The sequence below is a fragment of the Triturus cristatus genome, chromosome 5_1, assembly GCF_964204655.1.
Source record: "Triturus cristatus chromosome 5_1, aTriCri1.1, whole genome shotgun sequence".
In the NCBI taxonomy this organism is placed as follows: Eukaryota; Metazoa; Chordata; class Amphibia; order Caudata; family Salamandridae; genus Triturus; species Triturus cristatus.
The window spans coordinates 948,713,834-948,738,597 of NC_140587.1; the positions used below are offsets into that span (position 1 = coordinate 948,713,834).

The 24,764-nt window shown below is 43.3% G+C and overlaps 1 protein-coding gene across 1 annotated transcript in view; it reads right to left on the bottom strand.

Moving 5' to 3' along the window:
* Nucleotides 1-24,764, bottom strand: part of LOC146832706 (uncharacterized) — a 355,069-nt gene that overhangs the window by 209,321 nt on the left and 120,984 nt on the right. The window contains exon 2 of the mRNA XM_085606006.1: nucleotides 24,310-24,393. Within this exon, the coding sequence (XP_085462132.1) occupies nucleotides 24,310-24,393 (84 nt within the window). The remainder of the gene's footprint in view (nucleotides 1-24,309; nucleotides 24,394-24,764) is intronic.

Below are 24,764 nucleotides of genomic sequence, written 5' to 3' on the forward strand. Positions count from 1 at the left end.
GAGCTTGGAAGCTCGATGTTTTCCCCAGCTGTTTCCTAAAGGAAAAGGAGGACGATACGATGAACGTCCAGAACAGATTCCAGCTTCTGAGTATCGGACTACAAGACTATATGCTGAAGATCCCAGATTTCGACAAAGTATTCCTTATTTGTTCCATCTTTTATTTGAAAGCGACTTGTCTGCACTGTCTTATGCAGTAAATCACATTTTAAAAAGTGGAGTACATTTACAAAATGTGTCTGCTAAGGATTTTATGGAGAAAGTGCAGCACCGAGATGATCATTTGGAAACACAACTGATCAATCTGATGGCTTGTCAGCGTGGGACAAATGAATATTGGTACCGACGCCATGGTGAACTAAAATGCATGTTACGGAATTTAGGAACACCAACATGGTTCCTTACCCTAAGCTGTGCCGAGTACGCTTGGGATGATTTACTGGATTTTCTACGAGAGGCCAATTCAAACATTAAAAACATCGAATACAAGACAGCAGGAGAACTGTGCTCATTGGATCCGGTAAATGTTTGCAGATATTTCAATCATAGATTTGAGGCTATGATGTCCTTCATCTGCAATAAAAAAAATCCACCCCTTGGAGAAGTAGTGGATTTCTTTTGGAGAAAAGAGTACCAGGCAAGAGGTGTTCCTCATATTCATATGCTGTTGTGGATCAAGGATGCCCCAAAGTTTGGAACAGATACTGATGAAGCAGTGTTATCTTACATTCAAGAATATGCAACATGTGCTATACCAAAAAGCACAGAAGAGAAAAAGTTAAAGGAGCAAGTTTTACGTTTCCAAAGTCATCGGTGTGGAAAATACTGTCGACGGAAATACAAGAGCAAAGATAAATACTACACTAAATGTCGATTTGGATTTCCTAGACCTGTTCTTTCAAATGGAAGAGTAAACAGTTTTATGTCAGCTGTGAGACATACTATCACAAGAAAATCACCTAAGAATACCTACAACCTTAAAAGAAAAGAAGAATCAAAAAATATAAATGACTACAACCCAGTCATTTTATCCATGTGGAACGCTAACATGGATATACAGTATGTAGCTGACAATTCCATTGCTGTTGCTCGATATGTAACGTCTTACATTACGAAATCAGAAAAAACAGAATTGAAGGAAATGTGGGAAGAGATTTCTCACGAGAAGACTGTCAGTAAGAAGCTGTACAGTTTCAGTTTGAAGATGTTATCGCATCGAGAAATTGGATCCTACGAATGTTCAGATAGGTTATCTTCTGCAAGTCTCTACTCGAAGTCAAGAAGAATAATTTGGGCAAGTTTAGGCCTTGCAGCAATGAGAAATCGGGTACTGAAATCTGTAGGAGAAATTGAATATTTGGCCGAGAATGACCCAGAAAGTACAGATATTTTGAAAACAAACATGTTGGACACATATTATCCCAAGAGAAGTCAACATCTGGAGAACATGTGTCTCTATGAAGTGCTGCAGAACTACATTTATTCACGGAAAGCCGCAGAAGACATCAATAATGGAAAATATAAAGTCATTGGTGAGGAAGGATGTTTGGTGAAGCAAACAAAAGGAAGTTTAATAAATCACCGGAAGCTGAGTTGCGACACTACTGACAAGAAAGAATTTTACTACTTGGCTCTTTTACAGTTGTTTAAACCATGGCGTACAGAGGATTAACTACTGGGAGAATTCCAGAGCTATGAAGATTCTTTTAATGCTTGCAAAGACAGCATACAATGCAGTACATTCTCAACTTATCTGCAAATGTTAAATGAAGAAATTGATCAGGAAACTACAATTGCAGCAGAAATCGCTAGAGATAGTTCTCAGGACAGCCAAAGTTCAGGAACACTCAGTCAAGATCCCCTAGGACAACCAATCATTGAAAATGAAGCATCAATAGCCATGAATGAAGTGGAAACGGCTATGAATCAAGCACAAGAAGAATTTATAGACTTAGAAAATTTGGAAAGACAACTGAATCAAGAGCAGCAACAAATTTATGAAGAGATCAAAAACAAAATTGATCACGGATTTCTACATGAAAAAAAAGAGTGCTCATGCACATCATTTCATCCAATCAGGATGTATGTAAGCGGACAAGCTGGAACTGGAAAAAGTTTCCTAATAAAAGTCATCAGAAGCTACCTAAAGCAAAAAACGGATTCTACTTTGTCTTGTGTGGTTACTGCTCCAACTGGGTTAGCAGCATATAACATAAAAGGAATCACTTTACATCGTTTGCTAATGTTACCAGTGGAGCATGAGAACAAAATACAATTCAACAAGCTAACTGGAGAAGCATCCTTGGAAGTTTCAAGAGTATTGAAGAAGATGCAAGTTCTCATGATTGATGAGGTGAGCATGGTATCAAACTTAATGCTTGCCTTTGTGCATTTAAGAATGCAGCAAATTTTGAAGACAGACTATGACGTGTTATTTGGAGGAAAACACGTCATAGTTTTTGGAGATCTTTTGCAACTTACTCCAGTTAAAGGACAACCAGTGTTTAATACTGTGACACATGAAGACACAAAGAAGTCATTGGGAAGCATCGGTAATGCAAATATTTGGTCCTTCTTTGAGTACAAGGAACTTACTACTAATATGAGGCAAGCAAACGATGAAGAATATGGAAGTATTCTGAAAGATATCAGGATTGGACTACTCACAGAAGTTGGCAAAAAAACATTACAGAGTCGGCTGCTACATAATTTATTTCCAAAGGAAGAAATAGTTGCAGAGAAGATATACAAGAACATTGCAGAAAACAAAAGTGTCATCTGCTTAATGCCAACTCTACGTGAATGCTCAATATTCAATGAGGAGCTTTTGAAATTGGAAAAGGAAGAGATCAGGAAATTGGAAGCAGTGGACAAAATTGAGGATGGAAGAATTAGTGTCACAGTAACAGGAAAACTGAAAAATAAATTGGACTCACTAGAGAAGAACATCTCCAAAACAGCTGGATTAGAAAAAAATCTATATGTTTGCATGAACTGTAGAGTATTTTTAAGGAGAAATTTGGATGTTGAAAAAGGTTTAGTTAATGGAGCGATGGGAAGAGTTGTGGGTTTTATTAATTACCAGAAAAAAGAAGGAGTTGAATGTTTAAAAATAAAATTTGATCAGATAGAAGAAGTTAAAGATATTTGTCGTTGTACAGTACGTTTTATGCTTGTGAAAGACTTATATGTACGTAGGAAGCAGTTTCCGTTTTCTCTAGCATATGCTGTAACTATTCACAAGTCTCAAGGATTGACTGTAGATTGTGCATTTGTGAACATTGGTTCAACTGTATTCAAAGAAGGTATGGCATATGTAGCTTTGTCACGAGTGAAAACATTATCAGGTTTATTCATGATAGACTTTGATGACTCAAAAGTTAGTGCTGATACAAACTGTGTAAAGGAGTATAATAGATTAAGAAGAAGCTATGCTCCTCATTTAGGTCAGTATCCTGTGTTGGAGAAACGTGTAGTATCTCGTAAAAGAAAAAATGAGAATATCTGTAATGAAGATGTAGAGAAGAGGAAAAAAAAGAGGAGTGATGTAATTGCAAGCAAAAAGAAAAAGGAAAATGAAGAACAGGTTGTAGGATGTCATTTTGAAAATAGCTCTGGTGTCAACTGCTACGCAAATGTAGTGCTGAATGTTGCATTTTATCTGGAAAGTTTGCAAGAGCAGATAATAGTAAATCAGGGAAAAAGATTCTGTTCAGAGCTGAGTCTCCTTTTTCAAAAGCTGAGTAAAGATAAAACTCAAATAGAAGGTGCTACTGAAATTAGAAAACTTTTAGATGTATGTTCAGGACGAACACAGTTTTCTCAAAATGAACAGCAAGATGCACATGAATTTTTGATGTATTTTCTTCAGGTAGTGGAAGAAGAAGGAGTTCCCATTGACATTTTTTTTGGTCTCTCTTATAAATGGGAACATAGTTGTGATAATTGTTATAATATATGTGGCTCTATTGTTGATAATGAAAGGTTTATTTATTTGACATTGCCAGACAGTAAAACAGTCACTTTTGCAAAATTAGTTAAAGATGCTAATCATAGCATGAAATGTGGTGAGTGTAATTCTGACATGTTTTCAACATTAATTTTAAAGGAATACGGACAGTATGTAATTTTAATGATGCAACGATGTAGAGCTGATGGTTCAAAATTGGATACTTTAATAAAGAAGTTTACAGGACAGCAATTATCAATTTCAGGAAAAACTTTTGTAACTGTTGCAATAATTTTCCATGATGGACCTACTGTTACTTCTGGACATTACACAGTTTATCTTAAATGTGAAAAAGGCTGGACACTGTGTAATGATTCCCAATTGATTTTCAAGCAACGTTTGCCTTTTGATTTAGCAAATTCCTATCTAATCTTCCTGAAACCTAAATTTTAGACAAATTTGGCAAGATCTCGACAAAATAATTTTACCATTTTACTGGATTACCATTGCAATTTTGTAGAAAAAAGATTTTTTAAATTATCATTTGGCCTAATGGAAAGATAACCAATTGTAATGTGGACTTTTTTAATTTTTAATGAAACTTTGAAAAACCAATAATTTAGAGATTATCGGTAACATCTGCACAATTTAAATTTTGGAATGTTATTGGACTGCCATTGGAAATTTTTTCAAAAATGATTTAAAAAATTACTATTTGGCCATGCGGAAAAGTAACCAATTCTATTGTGGACTTAATAAATTATTCAAAAAATTTTCGTGGACCAAAATGTTACAGAGAATCGGTGAGATCTGGACAAATTAAACTTTAGAATTTAATTGGATTACCGTTGGAAATTTATTACAAAAAAAAATTTAAAATTACTATTTGGTCTAAAGGAAATGAAATCAGATGTATTTTGGAGATATTTGAGATATAATTTTGTGATTATACTTCTGAAACAAACATTTCAGACGGTATTTTAAAGAAATAAGTATTGGTATTAGATGATATTTTTTTAGAATATTATGCATTTCTATAATGTTAAGTTTAAGTAAAAAAAGAATCAGGGCTTTTTTAATACAATCTTTGTGATTGGTATTTTTTTTTGCCCGCTGTAAAATGATGAATGCAATTGCTTTCACAATTTATAGTGAAATGCAATATATTCTGAAAACAGCAAAAATAAGGCAAAAATATTTTTGGGAAAAAAATTTAAATATGTGTTCTGTATTATAAAATGTTTTAAAAATATTAATACTTTTTTCTTTTTTTCCAGATAGATATAGAAAATTTTCGAAAACTACAAACATTTTTAAAACTATTTTTAAAAAAAACAAATGAATAAATATTTTTTCAGTGAGTATGGTAAGTCAATAATAATAATTGTAGTCTCTCAAGGAGCATGTAATGTGATAAATGATTTTTAGTGTTTTTTAAAAAAAAAAAAAAAAAAAGTACGCGCACCGTACGCGTACGGTAAAAAAAAATACAAAAAAGTTTTTAAAAACATATGTAAAAAAAAGATGAAAGATAAGGTTGGCTCTTAAAAGAACCGTTGTGGTCATGCAGGGACAGAGGAAAGAAAGCATGGGAAAATTAGTCAAAGCGACAAGTGTGCTGATCTATTTTGTTATCCACTAGGGAAACACTGGTCTCCCTATGACAAATTAGATCATGACACGAGGCACATCGAATATCAACCCTCGCAAACCGAGGGTTAATTTCCAGAGGGCTAGCAAAAGGAGATTCTCCCCCCACAGATGAAGGGCTCACCTGACCTGCAGAAGAAGGAGTCAGCCCTGCAGATGATGGTCCAGGCTGAGCTGCTGTGGATGTACTGGCTCGTCTTTCTGAAGAGTTACCTCCAAAAAGATGACCATGTGTCCTTCTGTGTACATCCTGGAGGTGTCTCTTCATGGTGTGATTCCCAAAGGAATACTTCCTGTCAGGATTACCTCTAGAAAGTACACGCTGACACAGCCTGCAAGTAACTAAGGGTGCATTCACCTTTTGCTGGCCTTCAGGAAAAGTAAAATAATCCCATACATAAGACGGCTTTTGTTTCCTCGCTCTCTGCCTCAAGACAGTGCTGCTGGTGCTAGCCTCACTCTCAGAAGGGCTCTGCTGTTCTGCCATCGTATCCCAAAGACAAACCAGCTCCTTCTCCTAAGGGATCACAAGCAGAAATGAGGGGAATGGGTGTGGTGTAGGAGAGTTCTAGAACTGAAAGTAGTTTCAACCAATCAAAAGTTGTGTTTCATGATCACATGACCTACCGTACGCTTACGGTACGCTTACGGTACGCTTACGGCAAAAAGTACGCATGCGCGTAAAAAAGACACGCGCTTGCGCGCATGCGCATAACAGTCACTCCCCGGCACTTCCGCGTAACGTGCGCGGGTAGCGTACGCGTCCCACGCGGAGGACGCGCGGCTACGCAAATTGCGTAACTATACGCAAGCAGCGTATAAAAATAACGGACGTTGCGTAAACCGTACGCTTACCGTAAGCTTATGGTACGCGTACTAAAAAAATAATAAAAAAAAGAAAAAAAGTACTGCAAATAAATTTTACATGTTTATTTTAAAAAATATATTTAAAAAAACATATTAAAGAATTTTAAAAATTTAATCATAGTCTTTATAAAAGGTAAGAAAATTAAAATAAAAATATGTTAGAAAAAATAGAAGAAAAAAAAAAATTTAGCATTTAAAAAACCTTGCAAATTCACTGAAAAAACCATGGGTTTCACACACGTTATAGTTAGGAATTAGCATTTAAAAAACCTTAGAAATTCAGTGAAAAAACCATAGGTTTCACACACGTTATAGTTAGGAATTAGCATTTAAAAAACCTTAGAAATTCAGTGAAAAAAACAAAGGTTTCACACATGTTATAGTTAGCTGGACATTTTACTCGTAAAAAACCAATGAAATTGCCCTGTTATAGTTAGTTCAGCTAACTATAACTCGCGCGCCCGCAATGCACTGCTGATGACGTCACATATTACATCACTCATGACATGGTCAGTGACATCACTCATGACATCACTGATGACATCTCAAATGACATCACTGATGACATCACTGATTACATCATCCTTGTGATAGAGTGGCAGACCTCCTCTTCATCTAATATAACCTTTGACACACACATTCAAAAATAGAGACTAAAATTTACAAAAACAATGGACATACCAATACCAGTAACAACAACCTCTTCAGTAATACTAAGATCCACATACACATCCACTCATTCACCAACAGTCCTATACAGTCACTCATACATGTACTCACTCATCATATGTACTCATACACCTATACATCCTGTTACACAATGCCACTCATCCATAGAGTTACTCACACACATAGTCACTCATGCTAATAAAGAATCAAACATACATTTATTTGCATATACAATTATACACACACCACCACACTTACTTCTACGGAAACTTACACATACTTAGTCTTTTAAACAATCACTTATAGAAACACATACTTATTCATACAGGAACTCTTTCAATCTCTCGCTCTGACATATACTCACTTATATACACCAATAGTCACATATACTAGTTTAACACATATGTAGTTACTCATAAAGACACTATTGAGACAGTCATTCACTCACTAACACACCCATACACACACTCATCCACCCATGCAGTCCTGCACACATGCTCTGTTCAACACATACAAACAGTGAGTCACTCATTCATGCACCTATGCACTACGTAATACCCCCCACCGAACCATGCAGACACTCAGACTGATACTCAAAAAACCAACTAATAACCTATATAGACACCCATGTAGCTACTCACCAACCCATGCAGCCACTTATACACAAAGTGAGAGACTGATACAGATATATACATATTTAAACATTACTCACTAAGCCATGTATTCACTATGATACACTTAATCAGTCAGTTAAACAATCAATTTTTCAAAAACAAATCATCCATTTAGACACTTATATACCCATTTATTCTTCCATCGACCTTGAAATATACATATATAAAACATATTTAATTTTCAGAAAAACCCACATTCACTGGATGATGTCATCAGTGATGTCATCAGTGATGTCATTTGAGATGTCATCAGTGATGTCATGAGTGATGTCACTGACCATGTCATGAGTGATGTAATATGTGACGTCATCAGCAGTGCATTGCGGGCGCGCGAGTTATAGTTAGCTGAACTAACTATAACGGGGCAATTTCATTGGTTTTTTACGAGTAAAATGTCCAGCTAACTATAACATGTGTGAAACCTTTGTTTTTTTCACTGAATTTCTAAGGTTTTTTAAATGCTAATTCCTAACTATAACGTGTGTGAAACCTATGGTTTTTTCACTGATATATATATATATATATATACTGTGAGTAGGGGACACAAGGTCGCTTATTCCCTGCATTTTTCATCGTGATCCCCCCAGCACCGCATTGGATTTTCTACCTGCTGCATGATGGGAGAAGTAGTTCGGGACATTGAACTACGGAGGTGGCTGCAGGATAATGTGGCGCAGGTGAGCCCCCTACCACTGGGGAAGGAGGAGCCCATAAAGAGACTTTTAGTGGGATTTTACGTTTTGAACTGTGGCATTTGAAAAAGGCTGTCTGCCGAAACCGGTCATGCCCTATCTTCAATAAACGACCTGTGCAACCCCGCTGTGTCCTTTGTTCTACTCTTATGGGAGGAGAAGTTTGGTGATATTTTGGCGTGCTGCCTGTGGCACGCACAAAGGACCCTCTCATGAAGTGGTCACGGACACATGGGCACCTGGAAACTTTTAATCTGCCGAGGTATCGGATTACCGTGAACCCGCCGCCTATACTCCTGGTTGCCGAGAAACTGCTTTCATTTGGCGGACCAAGACTTCTTGGTGAGACGCTGTCACTGTACTTAGGTCTCCAGACTCGCTATCCTGTAAGTTGGGTGGCTGTGAGTAGGGGACACAAGGTCGCTTATTCCCTGCATTTTTCATCGTGATCCCCCCAGTGCCGCATTGGATTTTCTACCTGCTGCATGATGGGAGAAGTAGTTCGGGACATTGAACTACGGAGGTGGCTGCAGGATAATGTGGCGCAGGTGAGCCCCCTACCACTGGGGAAGGAGGAGCCCATAAAGAGACTTTTAGTGGGATTTTACGTTTTGAACTGTGGCATTTGAAAAAGGCTGTCTGCCGAAACCGGTCATGCCCTATCTTCAATAAACGACCTGTGCAACCCCGCTGTGTCCTTTGTTCTACTCTTATGGGAGGAGAAGTTTGGTGATATTTTGGCGTGCTGCCTGTGGCACGCACAAAGGACCCTCTCATGAAGTGGTCACGGACACATGGGCACCTGGAAACTTTTAATCTGCCGAGGTATCGGATTACCGTGAACCCGCCGCCTATACTCCTGGTTGCAGAGAAACTGCTTTCATTTGGCGGACCAAGACTTCTTGGTGAGACGCTGTCACTGTACTTACGTCTCCAGACTCGCTATCCTGTAAGTTGGGTGGCTGTGAGTAGGGGACACAAGGTCGCTTATTCCCTGCATTTTTCATCGTGATCCCCCCAGTGCCGCATTGGATTTTCTACCTGCTGCATGATGGGAGAAGTAGTTCGGGACATTGAACTACGGAGGTGGCTGCAGGATAATGTGGCGCAGGTGAGCCCCCTACCACTGGGGAAGGAGGAGCCCATAAAGAGACTTTTAGTGGGATTTTATGTTTTGAACTGTGGCATTTGAAAAAGGCTGTCTGCCGAAACCGGTCATGCGCTATCTTCAAAAAACGACCTGTGCAATCCCGCTGTGTCCTTTGTTCTACTCTTATGGGAGGAGAAGTTTGGTGATATTTTGGCGTGCTGCCTGTGGCACGCACAAAGGACCCTCTCATGAAGTGGTCACAGACACATGGGCAACTGGAATCTTTTAATCTGCCGAGGTATCGGATTACCGTGAACCCGCCACCTATACTCCTGGTTGCCGAGAAACTGCTGTCATTTGGCGGACCAAGACTTCTTGGTGAGACGCTGTCACTGTACTTACGTCTCCAGACTCGCTATCCTGTAAGTTGGGTGGCTGTGAGTAGGGGACACAAGGTCGCTTATTCCCTGCATTTTTCATTGTGATCCCCCCCAGCGCCGCATTGGATTTTCTACCTGCTGCATGATGGGAGAAGTAGTTCGGGACATTGAACTACGGAGGTGGCTGCAGGATAATGTGGCGCAGGTGAGCCCCCTACCACTGGGGAAGGAGGAGCCCATAAAGAGACTTTTAGTGGGATTTTACGTTTTGAACTGTGGCATTTGAAAAAGGCTGTCTGCCGAAACCGGTCATGCCCTATCTTCAATAAACGACCTGTGCAACCCCGCTGTGTCCTTTGTTCTACTCTTATGGGAGGAGAAGTTTGGTGACATTGTGGCGTGCTGCCTGTGGCACGCACAAAGGACCCTCTCATGAAGTGGTCACGGACACTTGGGACACTGGAAACTTTTAATCTGCCGAGGTATCGGATTACCGTGAACCCGCCGCCTATACTCCTGGTTGCCGAGAAGCTGCTGTCATTTGGCGGACCAAGACTTCTTGGTGAGACGCTGTCACTGTACTTACGTCTCCAGACTCGCTATCCTGCAAGTTGGGTGGCTGTGAGTAGGGGACACAAGGTCGCTTATTCCATGCATTTTTCATCGTGATCCCCCCCCAGCGGTGCATTGGATTTTCTACCTGCTGCATGATGGGAGAAGTAGTTCGGGACATTGAACTACGGAGGTGGCTGCAGGATAATGTGGCGCAGGTGAACCCCCTACCACTGGGGAAGGAGGAGCCCATAAAGAGACTTTTAGTGGGATTTTACGTTTTGAACTGTGGCATTTGAAAAAGGCTGTCTGCCGAAACCGGTCATGCCCTATCTTCAATAAACGACCTGTGCAACCCTTTTGTGTCCTTTGTTCTACTCTTATGGGAGGAGAAGTTTGGTGATATTTTGGCGTGCTGCCTGTGGCACGCACAAAGGACCCTCTCATGAAGTGGTCACGGACACATGGGACACTGGAAACTTTTAATCTGCCGAGGTATCGGATTACCGTGAACCCGCCACCTATACTCCTGGTTGCCGAGAAGCTGCTGTCATTTGGCGGACCAAGACTTCTTGGTGAGACGCTGTCACTGTACTTACATCTCCAGACTCGCTATCCTGCAAGTTGGGTGGCTGTGAGTAGGGGACACAAGGTCGCTTATACCCTGCATTTTTCATCGTGATCCCCCCAGCGCCGCATTGGATTTTCTACCTGCTGCATGATGGGAGAAGTAGTTCAGGACATTGAACTACGGAGGTGGCTGCAGCATAATGTGGCGCAGGTGAGCCCCCTACCACTGGGGAAGGAGGAGCCCATAAAGAGACTTTTAGTGGGATTTTACGTTTTGAACTGTGGCATTTGAAAAAGGCTGTCTGCCGAAACCGGTCATGCCCTATCTTCAATAAACGACCTGTGCAACCCCGCTGTGTCCTTTGTTCTACTCTTATGGGAGGAGAAGTTTGGTGATATTTTGGCGTGCTGCCTGTGGCACGCACAAAGGACCCTCTCATGAAGTGGTCACGGACACATGGGCAACTGGAAACTTTTAATCTGCTGAGGTATCGGATTACCGTGAACCCGCCGCCTATACGCCTGGTTGCCGAGAAACTGCTGTCATTTGGCGGACCAAGACTTCTTGGTGAGACGCTGTCACTGTACTTACGTCTCCAGACTCGCTATCCTCCAAGTTGGGTGGCTGTGAGTAGGGGACACAAGGTCGCTTATTCCCTGCATTTTTCATCGTGATCCCCCCAGCGCCGCATTGGATTTTCTACCTGCTGCATGATGGGAGAAGTAGTTCGGGACATTGAACTACGGAGGTGGCTGCAGGATAATGTGGCGCAGGTGAGCCCCCTACCACTGGGGAAGGAGGAGCCCATAAAGAGACTTTTAGTGGGATTTTACGTTTTGAACTGTGGCATTTGAAAAAGGCTGTCTGCCGAAACCGGTCATGCCCTATCTTCAATAAACGACCTGTGCAACCCCGCTGTGTCCTTTGTTCTACTCTTATGGGAGGAGAAGTTTGGTGATATATATATACATATATATACACTTATCTATATTCAGCTCACACTCCAAATGAATGAAGAAACCGCACTCACGGATGGTGAAAAAGACTCGGTATTTAGTTTACCGGGCTCACAAAGACAGGAAGCATTTCGGCTCCCGCCTTTAATGTGTCAAAAATAAGTTTTATATCTGCCAGTTTTCATAGCAACAAAGCCAGTTTCACCATATGCTTCCAACCTGGTACCGTATACCGTTGTCCAACACTGGCAGCTATAAAACTTTTTTTTGACACATTTTTCACTGAAACACACTCGGGGTATTATGGGACTCCCTATCCAACAATGCACTTTGACCATCATGCACCTAGTATTCTAATCATGCAGTTAAAACACTAGGTGGGGTAAATCACCAACATATCCACCTCAGCACCGACTTTGTTTTTAAGACTTACCACTTCCTGTATTATTAAACTCACCATACAGGCAAGAAGGTAATTTTAATCATCACTATTTTTTCCATCTTTTCACGACTGTCAAAAACCAGATGGTCTTCCTACGGGTGGAGGATAGTAGACCGGCCGGGAGAACTGGAAACTCAGGCCGTGAAGACCCAATGATGACACTAGTCACCTAACCAAGAAGGCGGAGAATCAAGATGTACCGCCCTAACAGTGTGAATGATGTTTTTTTTTTTACAACTTATAGACCCTGGTGTTACCAGACATGATCCATTCTCTCTTGATTGATGTCATTACCCACAGAAGCCGAATGGATCCCAGCTTCTATTTCCCTCTAGATGGTATACGAAAATAAACCATTTGCCAGGCCAGAACCCTCCTAACCCTCATTTTTAATACATTTATCCCACCCCTAGGGTAGGCCAGCCCAGATGGCAGTGTGCAATGTAATTAAAATGTTGGACATGCGCTTTAAGTTTCACATGTCTGGTAGAGAAAAACTCGTACATTTGTTTTTCACTACTGCAAGGCCTATCTCTCCCATAGCATAACATTGGAGTTGCCTTATTTCATTTTATAAGGGTAATTTCCAAATGGGAAGAGATGCTCAGTTCATGGTTGGTGTCTCTGGAATCACAGTGTAAAATTCTAACTTATTGTAAAGTTGGATTTGAAATTGCAATCATGCAAGTGCCACTTTTAGAAAGTTGGCCTTTTCTTGCCTTAGCTATTTGGTGCCTGCAGCCTTCCTCTAGGTCACATGACTAGGTGTGGATTACAGTTGGGCTTTGTGCATTCCTCTAAGACAGCCGCACACAATGGGAGCTTAGGTGGGACTGGATGATCCATCACTGGCAGGATGGGAGGGAGGAGCTGGGCACAGCCCTACTTACACTTGAATAGGTTGTGCCCTGCATTCACACAAAGGGCTGCATACCCCATGTAGTTAGTCTGGAACAGGACCAGAAAGACAGGGCATCAGTGTAGTTCAAAGGCATGCATCTAGAAAGTTCTTCTCACTTCAAGGGCACAACTGTGTATAAAAGAAGGACCTCACACACCAACTCTTCAGTACAGTTCTGGAGCTGTGAAAGCTCTATAAGTAAGAAGGCCTGCTGGGCTGCTTCAAGGGCTGGCACTCTGCTGCACTTTTGCCCTCTTACTTGGGGTAGAAGAATTGGACCTGGAACCTCTCTTGAACCCAGGACCCAGAATGACTGAAAGTACTAGTCTGCTGGCCTCCTGATCTGAGCCTCAGGTACATAAAAGGATAGCCATCCAGCTCCTGGACCCAGCTGCAGGGAGTTCCTGAACCCCAAGTGGGTCCCCTCTGGTCTTGGACCCTTGGTGTGGTTCAGCCAGCTCTTAAATTAGGCTTTTGGGCTCTTTGTGATGGCGAATGGGCCTGTTTGCACTGAGACCATGCCACTCACACCGAAATCCAGCGGAAGCCACTGTCAGCCTGTCTCTTTGCACAGCAGCATGAAAAACCTGCTGGGGACTGCCCATCCAAAGCCCCAGCCCCCTTGTCCACAATGCCCGGCCTGCCCTTCTAATCACACCGACTGCTTCCCTCTATTCTTTCTTTGAGACTCTCTCAAACGTGAACAGGACTCTGGGCACAAAACTTGAGAAGTTAACACTTCAGCTGGACTTATCTGGGACTGTATCCGACCCACAATCCATTGTGGTCGGCCTGAACTTTTGACTTTGATCTAGTCCAGCGGGCCACAGTGGGGCTTCCTCCTTTTAGGCAGTATTTGACAGTTTATTCTTTAAAAAATCATAACTGAAGTTCTACTGATTGAATTTTTGTTGTTTTGGTCTTTTTCTACTTATTAAATTAAGCTCTATTTTTCTAACCTGGTGTGGGACCTTTTGCGTTGTATTTTCACTGTTTTACTGTTTGAAGTGTTGCACAAACACTTTACACATTGCCGCCAAGTTAAGCCTGACTGCTCTGTGCCAAGCTACCAGGGGGTTGAGCACAGGCTAATTTGCAGTTTGCTTCTGCCTTATTCCATCTGATTTGTCCTTTTGTTTTTAATTAATTCCTACTCTGCCTGACTGATTGGGTTTGTGGCCTCACCTGATAAAGAAGGAGTTTGAGCTTGCCAACCTAGAGGGTTACATTGTGGTTGAGCTCAAGGAGTTTTGCCAGGAGAGGCAGTTGCCCGCCAAGTGGAGAACCAAGAAGGTGTAGTTCCGAAAGTCCTTGAGGGCATGGACAGAGGCCCACCTGTTGCTTGTCACAACAGAGGACCAAGAGAGAGAGAATGATTAGGAGGGATTAGAGCGGGACCTGCAGGAGGGTCTTAGAATGCAGCCTGCTGACCTACCTCCAGGGATTGGAGCTCCCTCCCCATGAAGGAAGCAGTGGGTCCTCTCACAACCTGTCATCAGAGGAATCGGTTGAAAGGAAAGCAGAGGGATAGGATGCAGGCTGGAGATGGCCAAACTCACGATCGAGGAGAAAAAGAATGAGTGGGCCTTGGAGGAAAAGAAGTTGGCCATGGAGGAATATAGACTAGCTATGGAAGAAAAGAAAGCCTTGTTTGCTCATGAGAGGAGCCTTAAGGAACTATACATCAAGGCCAGGCAGGCAGAGTAAAGAAGTGATGGTAGCAGCATACCTACAGTGCCCTCTGGAGATAAGAGGGTCCATATTTCTAAAGGTCTGATGCATGACTTTTTGCGGGAGATCAATATTGACAAGTGGTTTGAGGCTAATGACATTGCCTTGAAGAAATCTGGGGGGACTGAGAAGCTAGATTTTGGAGGCATCGGCCTAGTGAAGAGAAGGACACCCTACTATCCCTAGAGAAGGGGGAAAGAATGAGGTATCCACCAATGAAAGACGCCCTTTTCAGGAATTACGGTCAGACCCTAGAGAAGTCCAGACGGAATTTTAGGAACAATTGGGAGCTGGCCCAACAGACCTAGATGGAATATGCAGATTCCTTTTGCAAGGCGCCGATGGTTGGGTGAAGGACAGTGAAGTAAAGTATTATCAGGGGCTGTACAATTTGGTTGCATTGCACACATGTTCATTCTTTGTTTTGAAGATGTGTGCCAACACCTGATTGACAGTAATACTCTGACCCCAGGGAGCTTGCTAAGGAGGCAGGCCTCGGAGTCAGCACCAGATTCCGCAAGGGGGGGTATGATCACCAGATGATAGACCAGGGTCCCTAACAGAAAGAAAGGGGTATAAATATAAAAACAAGGAGTCTCAAAAGGGCCCCAAACTACCGCCAAGGCTCAGGACTCCAAATCTCCACCTGAGCAGAAAAAGAGAAGGTTCCCTGAATTTAACTAATCAGGAAGGCATCCCCAAAGTGATAGGAGTTTCAACAGGAAGGGCACTTCAAGGGGGATGCCAAGTGTCCCAAATGGACACAGACCCCCACAGGCGGGCAGTCTCTGGGATTGGCTAGTGTATTGCTTGGGGAGACAATTGCACCAGAGAGTGTGGGGGAGAGAGTAGAGGTTACACTAGTGTTCCAGGGTGAGGAAGAGCTGGTACAAAGGACTCACATGCCTAGTATTACTAGGAATAGTGGGTCATCATCAATGGGTAAAGATTGGAGGCTCTGAAAGACCCTGGAGCCAGCATGACAACCACCATATGTCATCTGGTGACCTCAGAGCAGGTAGTCCCTAATGCATTCCAACAAGTTATTGCAGCTGACTGCCCTGCGAGTTTCTACCCAGTGGCTCAGGCTCCCTTTGACTGGGGAGGGAGGTCTCAGGTTCCTTGAGTGTAGCTGGGAGTCCGTCCATGTCTGTGGATTATCTGCTTGACAATGTCCTAGAGCACACCATCTGGAAGGAGGTGGATCTCAAGTACCACTTGGAGATGTTAGGGTTGCCTGAATGGGTGTGCCTGACCACACGGTTCATGGCTTCCCAAGAGGGTAGTCAGAAAAACCTGAAGCCTGGAAGAATGGCCCAGTTGCCTAGCAAAAGGAGAAAGGGCAACCGAAGAGGAAAACCAGCTCCTGAAATTCCCACAGTCTGGGAGGGGGCTAAACCTGAGGAGGATACCTTGGAGTCTTCATGGGAAGATGGTGCCACCCTGGGAAACCTACCTGAGCTGGCCAACTGGCAGCAGGAAGAGGGGCCCCACCAGGGAGGAGCTCTGCACGGCACTGAGAAAATGCTCTACTCTTGCAAGCCTACGCCAACAGGCCGAGGGCCAGGTAGCTGGTGACACCTCTGGTAATCACCTGATTTACTGGGAGAATGGTCTCCTGTATAGTGAGCCTAAGATTCCTGAGCCTGGAGCAACCTGTATGTTGGTGGTCCTGCACTGCTACAGGACCTGGCTATTGGAGCTGGCTCATGAAGTATCCCTGGAAGGTCACTTGGGCAGAAGAAGACCTTTGACACCATCTTGGAACAGACTATGCCAATACTGATGGTATTCCCAGGCTTTTCTGCCTTAAAGGAGAGAACTCCTAAGGGGTTGGTTAGTTCTCCATACTTTCAGCTTTTTTTGGGGGGAGGGGGGACACATGTTCGACCTGGAATCCTTGGTGTGTTTTCTCCTGAAATTTTAACCTTCAGACCTGTGATTCGCCTTGGGACTCTGTGCACTGTAACACTGCTAACCAGTGATAAAGTGCTTGTGCTCTCTGCTTAAAACATAAGTAAATTAAATATGTGAATTATGTATAAGAAAATGTTACCATGAGTCCCTAATAAAGTGATCAACAAGTGCCCACGGCCTGTACATTTCATGCTGCTAGTGGGCCACCCACTTAAGTAGCACTTTAAACATGTCTCAGGCCTGCCATTGCAGAGCCTGTGTGTGCAGGTTAAACTGCCATTTCAGCCAAAATAAACCTTTTGCCAGACCCAAACCTTCCTTTTTAATACATAAAAGTCACCCCTAGGGTAGGCCCTGGACATCCCAGAGGGCAGGGTGCAATGTAATTAAAACGTAGGACAGGTCCATTAAAATGTACATGTCATGGTAGAGAAAAACTCTTACATTAATTTTTCACTATTGCAAGGCCTATCTCTCCCACAGGATAACATTGCAGTTGCCTTATTACATTTCATAAGTGTAATTTAAAAATGGGAAGAGGTAACCGGTTCTCGTTTGGGGTCTCTGGAATCACAGTTTAAAATCCAAACTTCTGGTGAAGTCTCATTTTAAATTTTAAATTGCAATTCTGATAATACCACTTTTAGAAAGTTGCCACTTGTTTGCCTTATCCATTTGGTGCTTGCAGCCTGTCTCTGGGTGACATGACTGGGTATGGGTGATAGTTGGGCTTTGTTTATTCCTCCTGGATAGCCACACGCAACGGGAGCTTAGGCACGATGGGCCATCACTGGGAGGATGGGAGGGAGGAGGGGGACACAGTCCCACTTACACTTGAATAGGCTGTTCCCTGCATTCACACAAAGGGTGGCATACCCTGTAGTTAGTCTGGAGCCAGGGACAGTAAGGAAGGGCATCTGTGAACTTCAAAGTCCTGCCTCTAGAAGCTTCTCCCCACTTCAAAGGCACAAATGTGTATAAAAGGACATCAGACACTATGAGAAGTTGGCCTGGTATATGCTGTTCACTAGTTCAAGTGGACACCTTGCACCAGTACAATTCAACTCTTATGGTAGTAGGTTTAAGACAACCTTTAAAGAAAGCTATCCTAGTGGTAGTTGTGGAGAGCAGCCTTCAGGCTAAGTCTTTAGAGGAATGTAAAGCAGCTTGTTTTACCTTATAATCTCTTGAATTACCAAATGAAAAGACACCACACAGGTATATGTATTTATTACTAAACAACCCTCTACTAATCTCTTTGTGAGATTAGAAGTCAGGAACATATGCACAAATCAACGTTTCACAACAAATTAAGCACAAATATGGCTGGGGCCCTAGGGGCGTACCAGACCATATACTAAAAAAGAGACTTAGAGTTAACGACTTGCAAAGGGACAATGCCTAGGGCCTTCAGAAGCGCTGGAGCCTCACGAAACCACCCAAGGCAGGTAAGTAAAGGATCCACGAGGGACGCATGGAGTGTGTTAACTCAGCCGCAAATCCCCGTTGACTTCCATGGTGCAAGTCGCGGTTGGAAATTAAGAGATACTTCGGGAGAATCTACAAACAAGTCACTTACTGGGTAAGTAGTTCTAGAGCCAACACCCACAGGAGCACCGTAGTACTGGAGTTAGCTCACCCAGGGAAGCCGGGTGCATAGGCGTCTTTTGGTGTCGGGTCGCGGCGTAGTTTTCAATGGGAGCCAATGAAGACTTGCTGCTTGTGAAGACAGAAGAAGTGTCCGGTGGAATCCAAGCCTGGATTCAGAAGAAGGAAGTCCTGAAAGCAGAGGGGACAGTGTTCAAAGTCACTTGGCAGTGACCCGGGGCCAGGAAGCTGGATGCCCACAGTCGTCGGGTATTTTCAGGTAGTTCATGGGTGTCTTGACTCTTCAGCCACGAGGTCCAGGAGGCATCGACGACAACCAGGAGCTGGATTCGGCGTGTCCCACAAAGTCTGCAGCTTACTGCGGTGTCGGTGACCAGATTGGAGCCAACAAGCCTTGGTAACAGCAAGTCGTGTGGAAAGGAAAAAAAAGTCAGCGGTGCAGACCAGCAAGGTCTGAGGGACTCACCCAGCGAGGGTAAGTCAGAGCAGGCCTGGAGCAATCAGGGGAGCCCTTTGAACTTGTATGAAAGTCTTAAGGAGACCCAAAAGCCAACGGGCAAGGGATCGCGAAGACGCTTCAGGAGGATCCACTCAACAGGGGCCCACAGTCACTCGGGATGGGGTAGGACTCTGATCTCTGGAGGGATCCCTGCTAGAGGCTTGGACCACACGTGGCCCAATGCACAGGTTCGTAGAACTTCGTGAAGGGGATGCACTCGAAAATAGTGCACGGTACCCAGGGATTGTGGTTCCTCGTCACTCGTGGGGTCCACTTGCCTCAGCGTCACTGGGGACTCACGATGGCCTTGGAGAAGTCAGGAAATCCTCTTCCTGGGCTGCAGGTACTTCGGGCTCTGGCGGGAGCGGGTGGAGTTTGCGACTGTTGATTGCAAGATTTGGTGCCTGCCAAGCAGGGGAGTCACTCCTGGACTCCAAGGGAGATTCTTCCATCTTCCAAAGGTAGTGGAACGTCGAAGGTCCGGGATTCATCTTCAGAGCATCATCCAGGGGTATCTAGTTTGCAATGGCAAGGGTTCCCTAACTTATACTGAAAGGAATGGAGGGACTAGCTCTATGACCCCACCTATGGGAGGGTCAGGGGAGTGGGTGGCTACACCCACTTCCCTTTGTCCAGTTTCACGCCAGAGCAGGGGCAGGTAGCCCCTGAGCTGGTTTGAACTGGTGTATGCACAGAGGAGCATACTGCTCCCCCAGTGCAGGACTTCAAAACACTCTAGGAGTGCACCCACCCAGCCCCAATACACTAAACCCTGTCTAGGAGGTGGTCACACCTCCCTGTGACAGGATACCTATTGTTGGGCCTCCTCCACTGCGAGTTTCGGTCATCAGCAGGAGGGCAGCCCAGTGTCTGACTGGTGGCATCCATTTTGTGATGCCAAAGCGTTTGACACCAAACACAACATGTTTTGGTGCAGCCATTCCAAAGTTAGCATTAACCGCGAGGTTATAATGCACTTAAGAGTATATGGTTTTACCGCATTCACAAACAGCCCCAGAGAATAGACTCTGAGAGCTGCAGAGGGGCCCTGCTCAGGCAGAGGCACCCCCTCACATGGAAACCAAGCACCCTGCCCTCAGGATTGATAGGCCCTGCCTTAGGGGTGACTGATAGGTTTAAATGTGTGTGCAGGGAGAGATATAGTGAACCTGTATCTCAGTGAGGAGTGCTAGCACCACCTCATCCAGGCTGCAGTAGCAGGTCTGTGGTGTCAGATTTAGTCTGCTTCCCAGGGGTGGCATAATACATGCTTCAGCCCCTGGTAGGCCTGTGAAGTACCTATGCCCTTGGTAACTAAGGTACCATATACTAGGGGCTCGTAAGGTACCACAGTATCCAATCACTAGTGCACCTAATATGCACTCCAGGTTGTTTAGAGAGAACAGAGAGGCTGGGGCCCTGATTAGCAGGGTCCCAGCCAGACTATGGCCAGAAACCAGTGTAAACATCAGAAAAAAAGTGGGGGAAACATAAGAGGCAGATCCTACCCTCCTACACACACCAACTCTTCAGTAAACTTTTGGACCTGTGGATATCTGCCAGTAAGGAGGATTTATGGGCTGCTACAAGTACTGACACTCTACTGGACTGCTACCCTGCTGCACTGACCTGCTAACCTCTTGCCTGGAGAAGAACTGGACCTGCAACTTTATCTTGAACCCAGCAACCAAGAGGGATTCAAAAGGCTAGTCTGCTGGCCTCCAGATGTGAGCCTTCTGGACATAAAAGGGCCCCATCCAACTTCAGGACCCAGCTGCAGTGGGTTCCTGACCCCCAAGAGATGCTCCTCAGGTCCTGAACCCTTGGTGTGGCTCAGCTGGCTCTTAAATCAAGCTTTTGAGCTTTTTGCAACTGCTAGGTGGACCTGTTGGCACAAAGACCACACAGAAATCCAGCACGAGCAGTCTCTAGCCCGTCTCTTCACTTAGCAGCATCAACAGTCCATGGGGGACTGCCAACTTGAAGCTCCAGCCCACCCACGATACCTGGCCTGCCCTTCGCACCACGTTGACTACTGGCTGCATGACCCTTCTTGCTCCTCGCGACACTCGCAAATGCAAACAGGACTTTTGGCACAACTTTGAGAAGGTAGAACTTCAGCGGGACTAATTTGGAACTGAATCCTACCCTCGCTGCATCGCGATCAGCCTGAACTTTTGACTGTGAGCTGGGTCCAGCTCTGCCAGATAGCTGTGCTTGGTGCTTTCTGCTTTTAGGCACTATTTTAAAATTCATTCTTTAAAAATTGATAACTCCAACTCTACTGAATAGATTTTTGTTATTTTGGTCTTGTTTTATTCATTTTGTGTGGTGTTTTCACTGCTTGAAGTGTTGCACAAATACTTTACATTGCCTCTAAGTTAAGCTTGACTGCTCTGTGCCAATCTACCAGAGGGTGAGCACAGGTTAGTTTGGGGTTTGCTTGTGCCTTACACTGACTAGAATTGTAGTTGCTGCTTGACTAGGGCTCACAACCCAGTCGGACAGTTACCCAATTTCTAACACCAGTATTGAGGATATCATCAGTGAAATGTCATCCCAGAAAATTAAGCCAGGCGAAATGGGAGGATGCTGGTGGGGTTCAAATTCACCATGATATGAAAAGTGGTAGTATCTAACTGTTTTAGGTGCAATATTTATCATACCTAATAAATAATGGCACCATGGGTTATTTATCCAGTGCAATAAAGAGTGCCTTTTATGAGTTTCTCTTCTAACAGAGGGCATACACGCAGATTTGGGGGCTTACTGCGCTGCATATCCCAGTATTTCCCAGGCATTTTTCTCCCTTGAAATTAGGCGAGTTTACCTACCTGAAATTTAATTGGAGATTTTGAAGATTATTATTTTTTAAATCACACCCAAAGTGTAGGAGGGTAATAAAAACATGCTAAAACTCATAACACTGACGTGCATTACCAGGAGTTACAGTACATATCGTAAATTATTGGCCCACTTCTTATGAGGGCCTCAGACTTTTTCTGGGGTTGGCTCATGTATGCATAGAAAACAAAACCGCATAATTTACTCACTAAAGTAAACAGTCCACATTATCTGAGTTTTGAAAATATTTCAGATTCTAGGGATTCCGTGGAGCACACGGATGACTGATCAGAAAGAGAAGAGACCAGGTACACGAGTGCATACTCTCCTTTAACGAGTTAGTTGGGGTCTTATTCTTTGGACCAAACCTTTGATTCATTGCACGTCTTGCCCGAAACCGTTGGATGTTCAGGTATTTTGCTACATAATGAACATTTGCTTATAAAGAAACCACGTTGCCCCCTCACGTAGTGCTGTTATCTTTTCATAATATATTTTTTGGAGCAAATGATTTATTTTTGTTATTTTTTAGCTTGAAAGTGCAGCATGAATGTAGCATTAATGCATGGTGGGCATCTGATGACCAACTTTCACTTGGCCATATGCCAGCTAAATACATTTAGGTAAACCGAACCAGCTGAATATTCAAGGAAATCCTTTTCTCCATGCAATATTCAATTACACTGTTTTCCTGTATTGTACATGTATTTCCTATGATTTAAAATTGCGCTTAATTGTTGGCACTGTACAAATAATTTGTTGAGGTTGAACACTTTTCCTGTTTAACATGAGTCTTTGAGATCTGTGGACAAAAGATGTGTTGCATCACTTTGTTTAATATTCTGCAAATGTGTATTTTGGATATCAATATTTACTAGCACCCTTGGTGTAACCATGAGAGCCAGCCAGCCAATCCGAATGCTCCCTTTGGGGGCTAGAACAGTTCCAGGCCCACTAAAGAAGCATTCTGCCAGCTCTCAACTTCACTCCAGTATACTGTGGGCCCTGGAAAACGCTGTGGGAGAGGGAGGCATCTAAGGCCTGAAAAGATGGAAAAATAATTGTCTGGCAGCGCTTCTCAGCCTCTTCAGTGACATCCTGTTTGCACGTGGCTGACTGAGCTCCTCCTTCTGATTTTGCTGAAACAGAAATCTAATCCGCAAAACAAGTTGAAAAATATAAGTGAACATTTTTCTACTTTTTTAATTGAGGGAGTGTGGGGCCTATTTCCAGTCTGATAATGTAACCGACTTCGCCTTCTCCCTTTTTTTTTCTTTTAGGTAGAAGTGCTAATAGTCTAATCGTTCTTGCCTGCAAGGCAAAAAGGGCAGTTAATTGCCAGTTAATTGTCCTTCCCACCGCACACATTACTGCATGGGTGGTAATTAATAGCCGTTATTGCCCGCAGGTGTGGGTAAAAACTAGGACTGGGCGGTAAATTCTGTTCCGCTCGCAGAATTTGCGGAATTTGGGTAATTTTGCGTTCCGCGGAGAATGCGGAATTGCCCAAAATTCTGCGTTCTGCGGCTTCGCGGAATTTTTAGCATGTTTGCGTTCTCAAAATGCGTGTTTGCAAAATATTTCCCCACGAGCACGCAAACAGCGTTCGCGAACAGGAAAAAAGCATCGCGAACAAGCAATTCTGCATGGTTGCGGAATTTCTGCGTGCTCGCAGAGATTTTTTTTCGTTTCGCGGAGCTTTGCGTAGCGCCACTTCGCAAATTCCGCCCACCCCTAGTAAAAACGCACTGAACAAACGTGTGTAATCTGAACAAGAACACGAACGTATAGAGAGAGTACCGCCTATCAGATGAAGGGAAATTTTACTGTGACATTTCATGATTTTAGATCTCAGCGAGCATCCTATTAGCTTGAAAAAATGAGCATGGTACTGCTTTGGTTTCAGCGTTCCAGCAAAGGTGTCTTGTTGCAAAAGACTGGGTGCAATTGTAGAAAAAGTACAATATTATGAGTTCTCCAATGCAATCAAACTTAGAAGACGTCGAGCACAAATTAGAGAAAATGTAGAATAAAATCCCAGGTCTAATAAGCAAGCGAAATGGAAGTGCTTAGCTAAGTACTTCTACAAAAATTGGCTTTTCTCCCACCAAACATTTGATTCACCTGAATGGGAATGACGTGGTCACAGAACAAGTACCCGTAGATAAAGCAATGGCAAAACGAATTCAGAATTGGACAAATGAGGCAGAGATCGGTGGCATAACGTGTTTGCCCAATAAATTGTTGTGCGTGGATTAGAAGCATTATATATAAACAAATTAATTTCAGACTGAAAAAAGTTAAAAAAACTACATACTTTCAAAAACTTCCCCAATATCAGCTTGAAGAAAAGGGAGTTCTGCCAGACTTCCGAAAACCAGGCCATGTTCAAAGCAGTCACCTGTAACAGAGGTATTCGACATCAGAAACACAGATACCAATGGAAATATTGGGACGCATTTTTCATTCAAATGGCATCTAATTTTTGCATTCATCAATTCGGTAGATTGTGTATATGTAAATGGATTAGACAATTGAATGAAATACATAAATAAACAAAATACTAGTTGGCCCGAATTACAAGTTGTTTCTAAATATAGATTTATGAAGGAGTTTCCACTCAAATTAGTATTCGGAGACATGCAGTGTTTCCGCATGTAGTGTTACTGGGGAGAAATCCCAAAGGTCAAATTAGGTAGAATGTATCATGACAAAAATGCACGGAATTATGCGGTAACATGTGGAGATCGGTTTTATAAAATCAATCTCCAG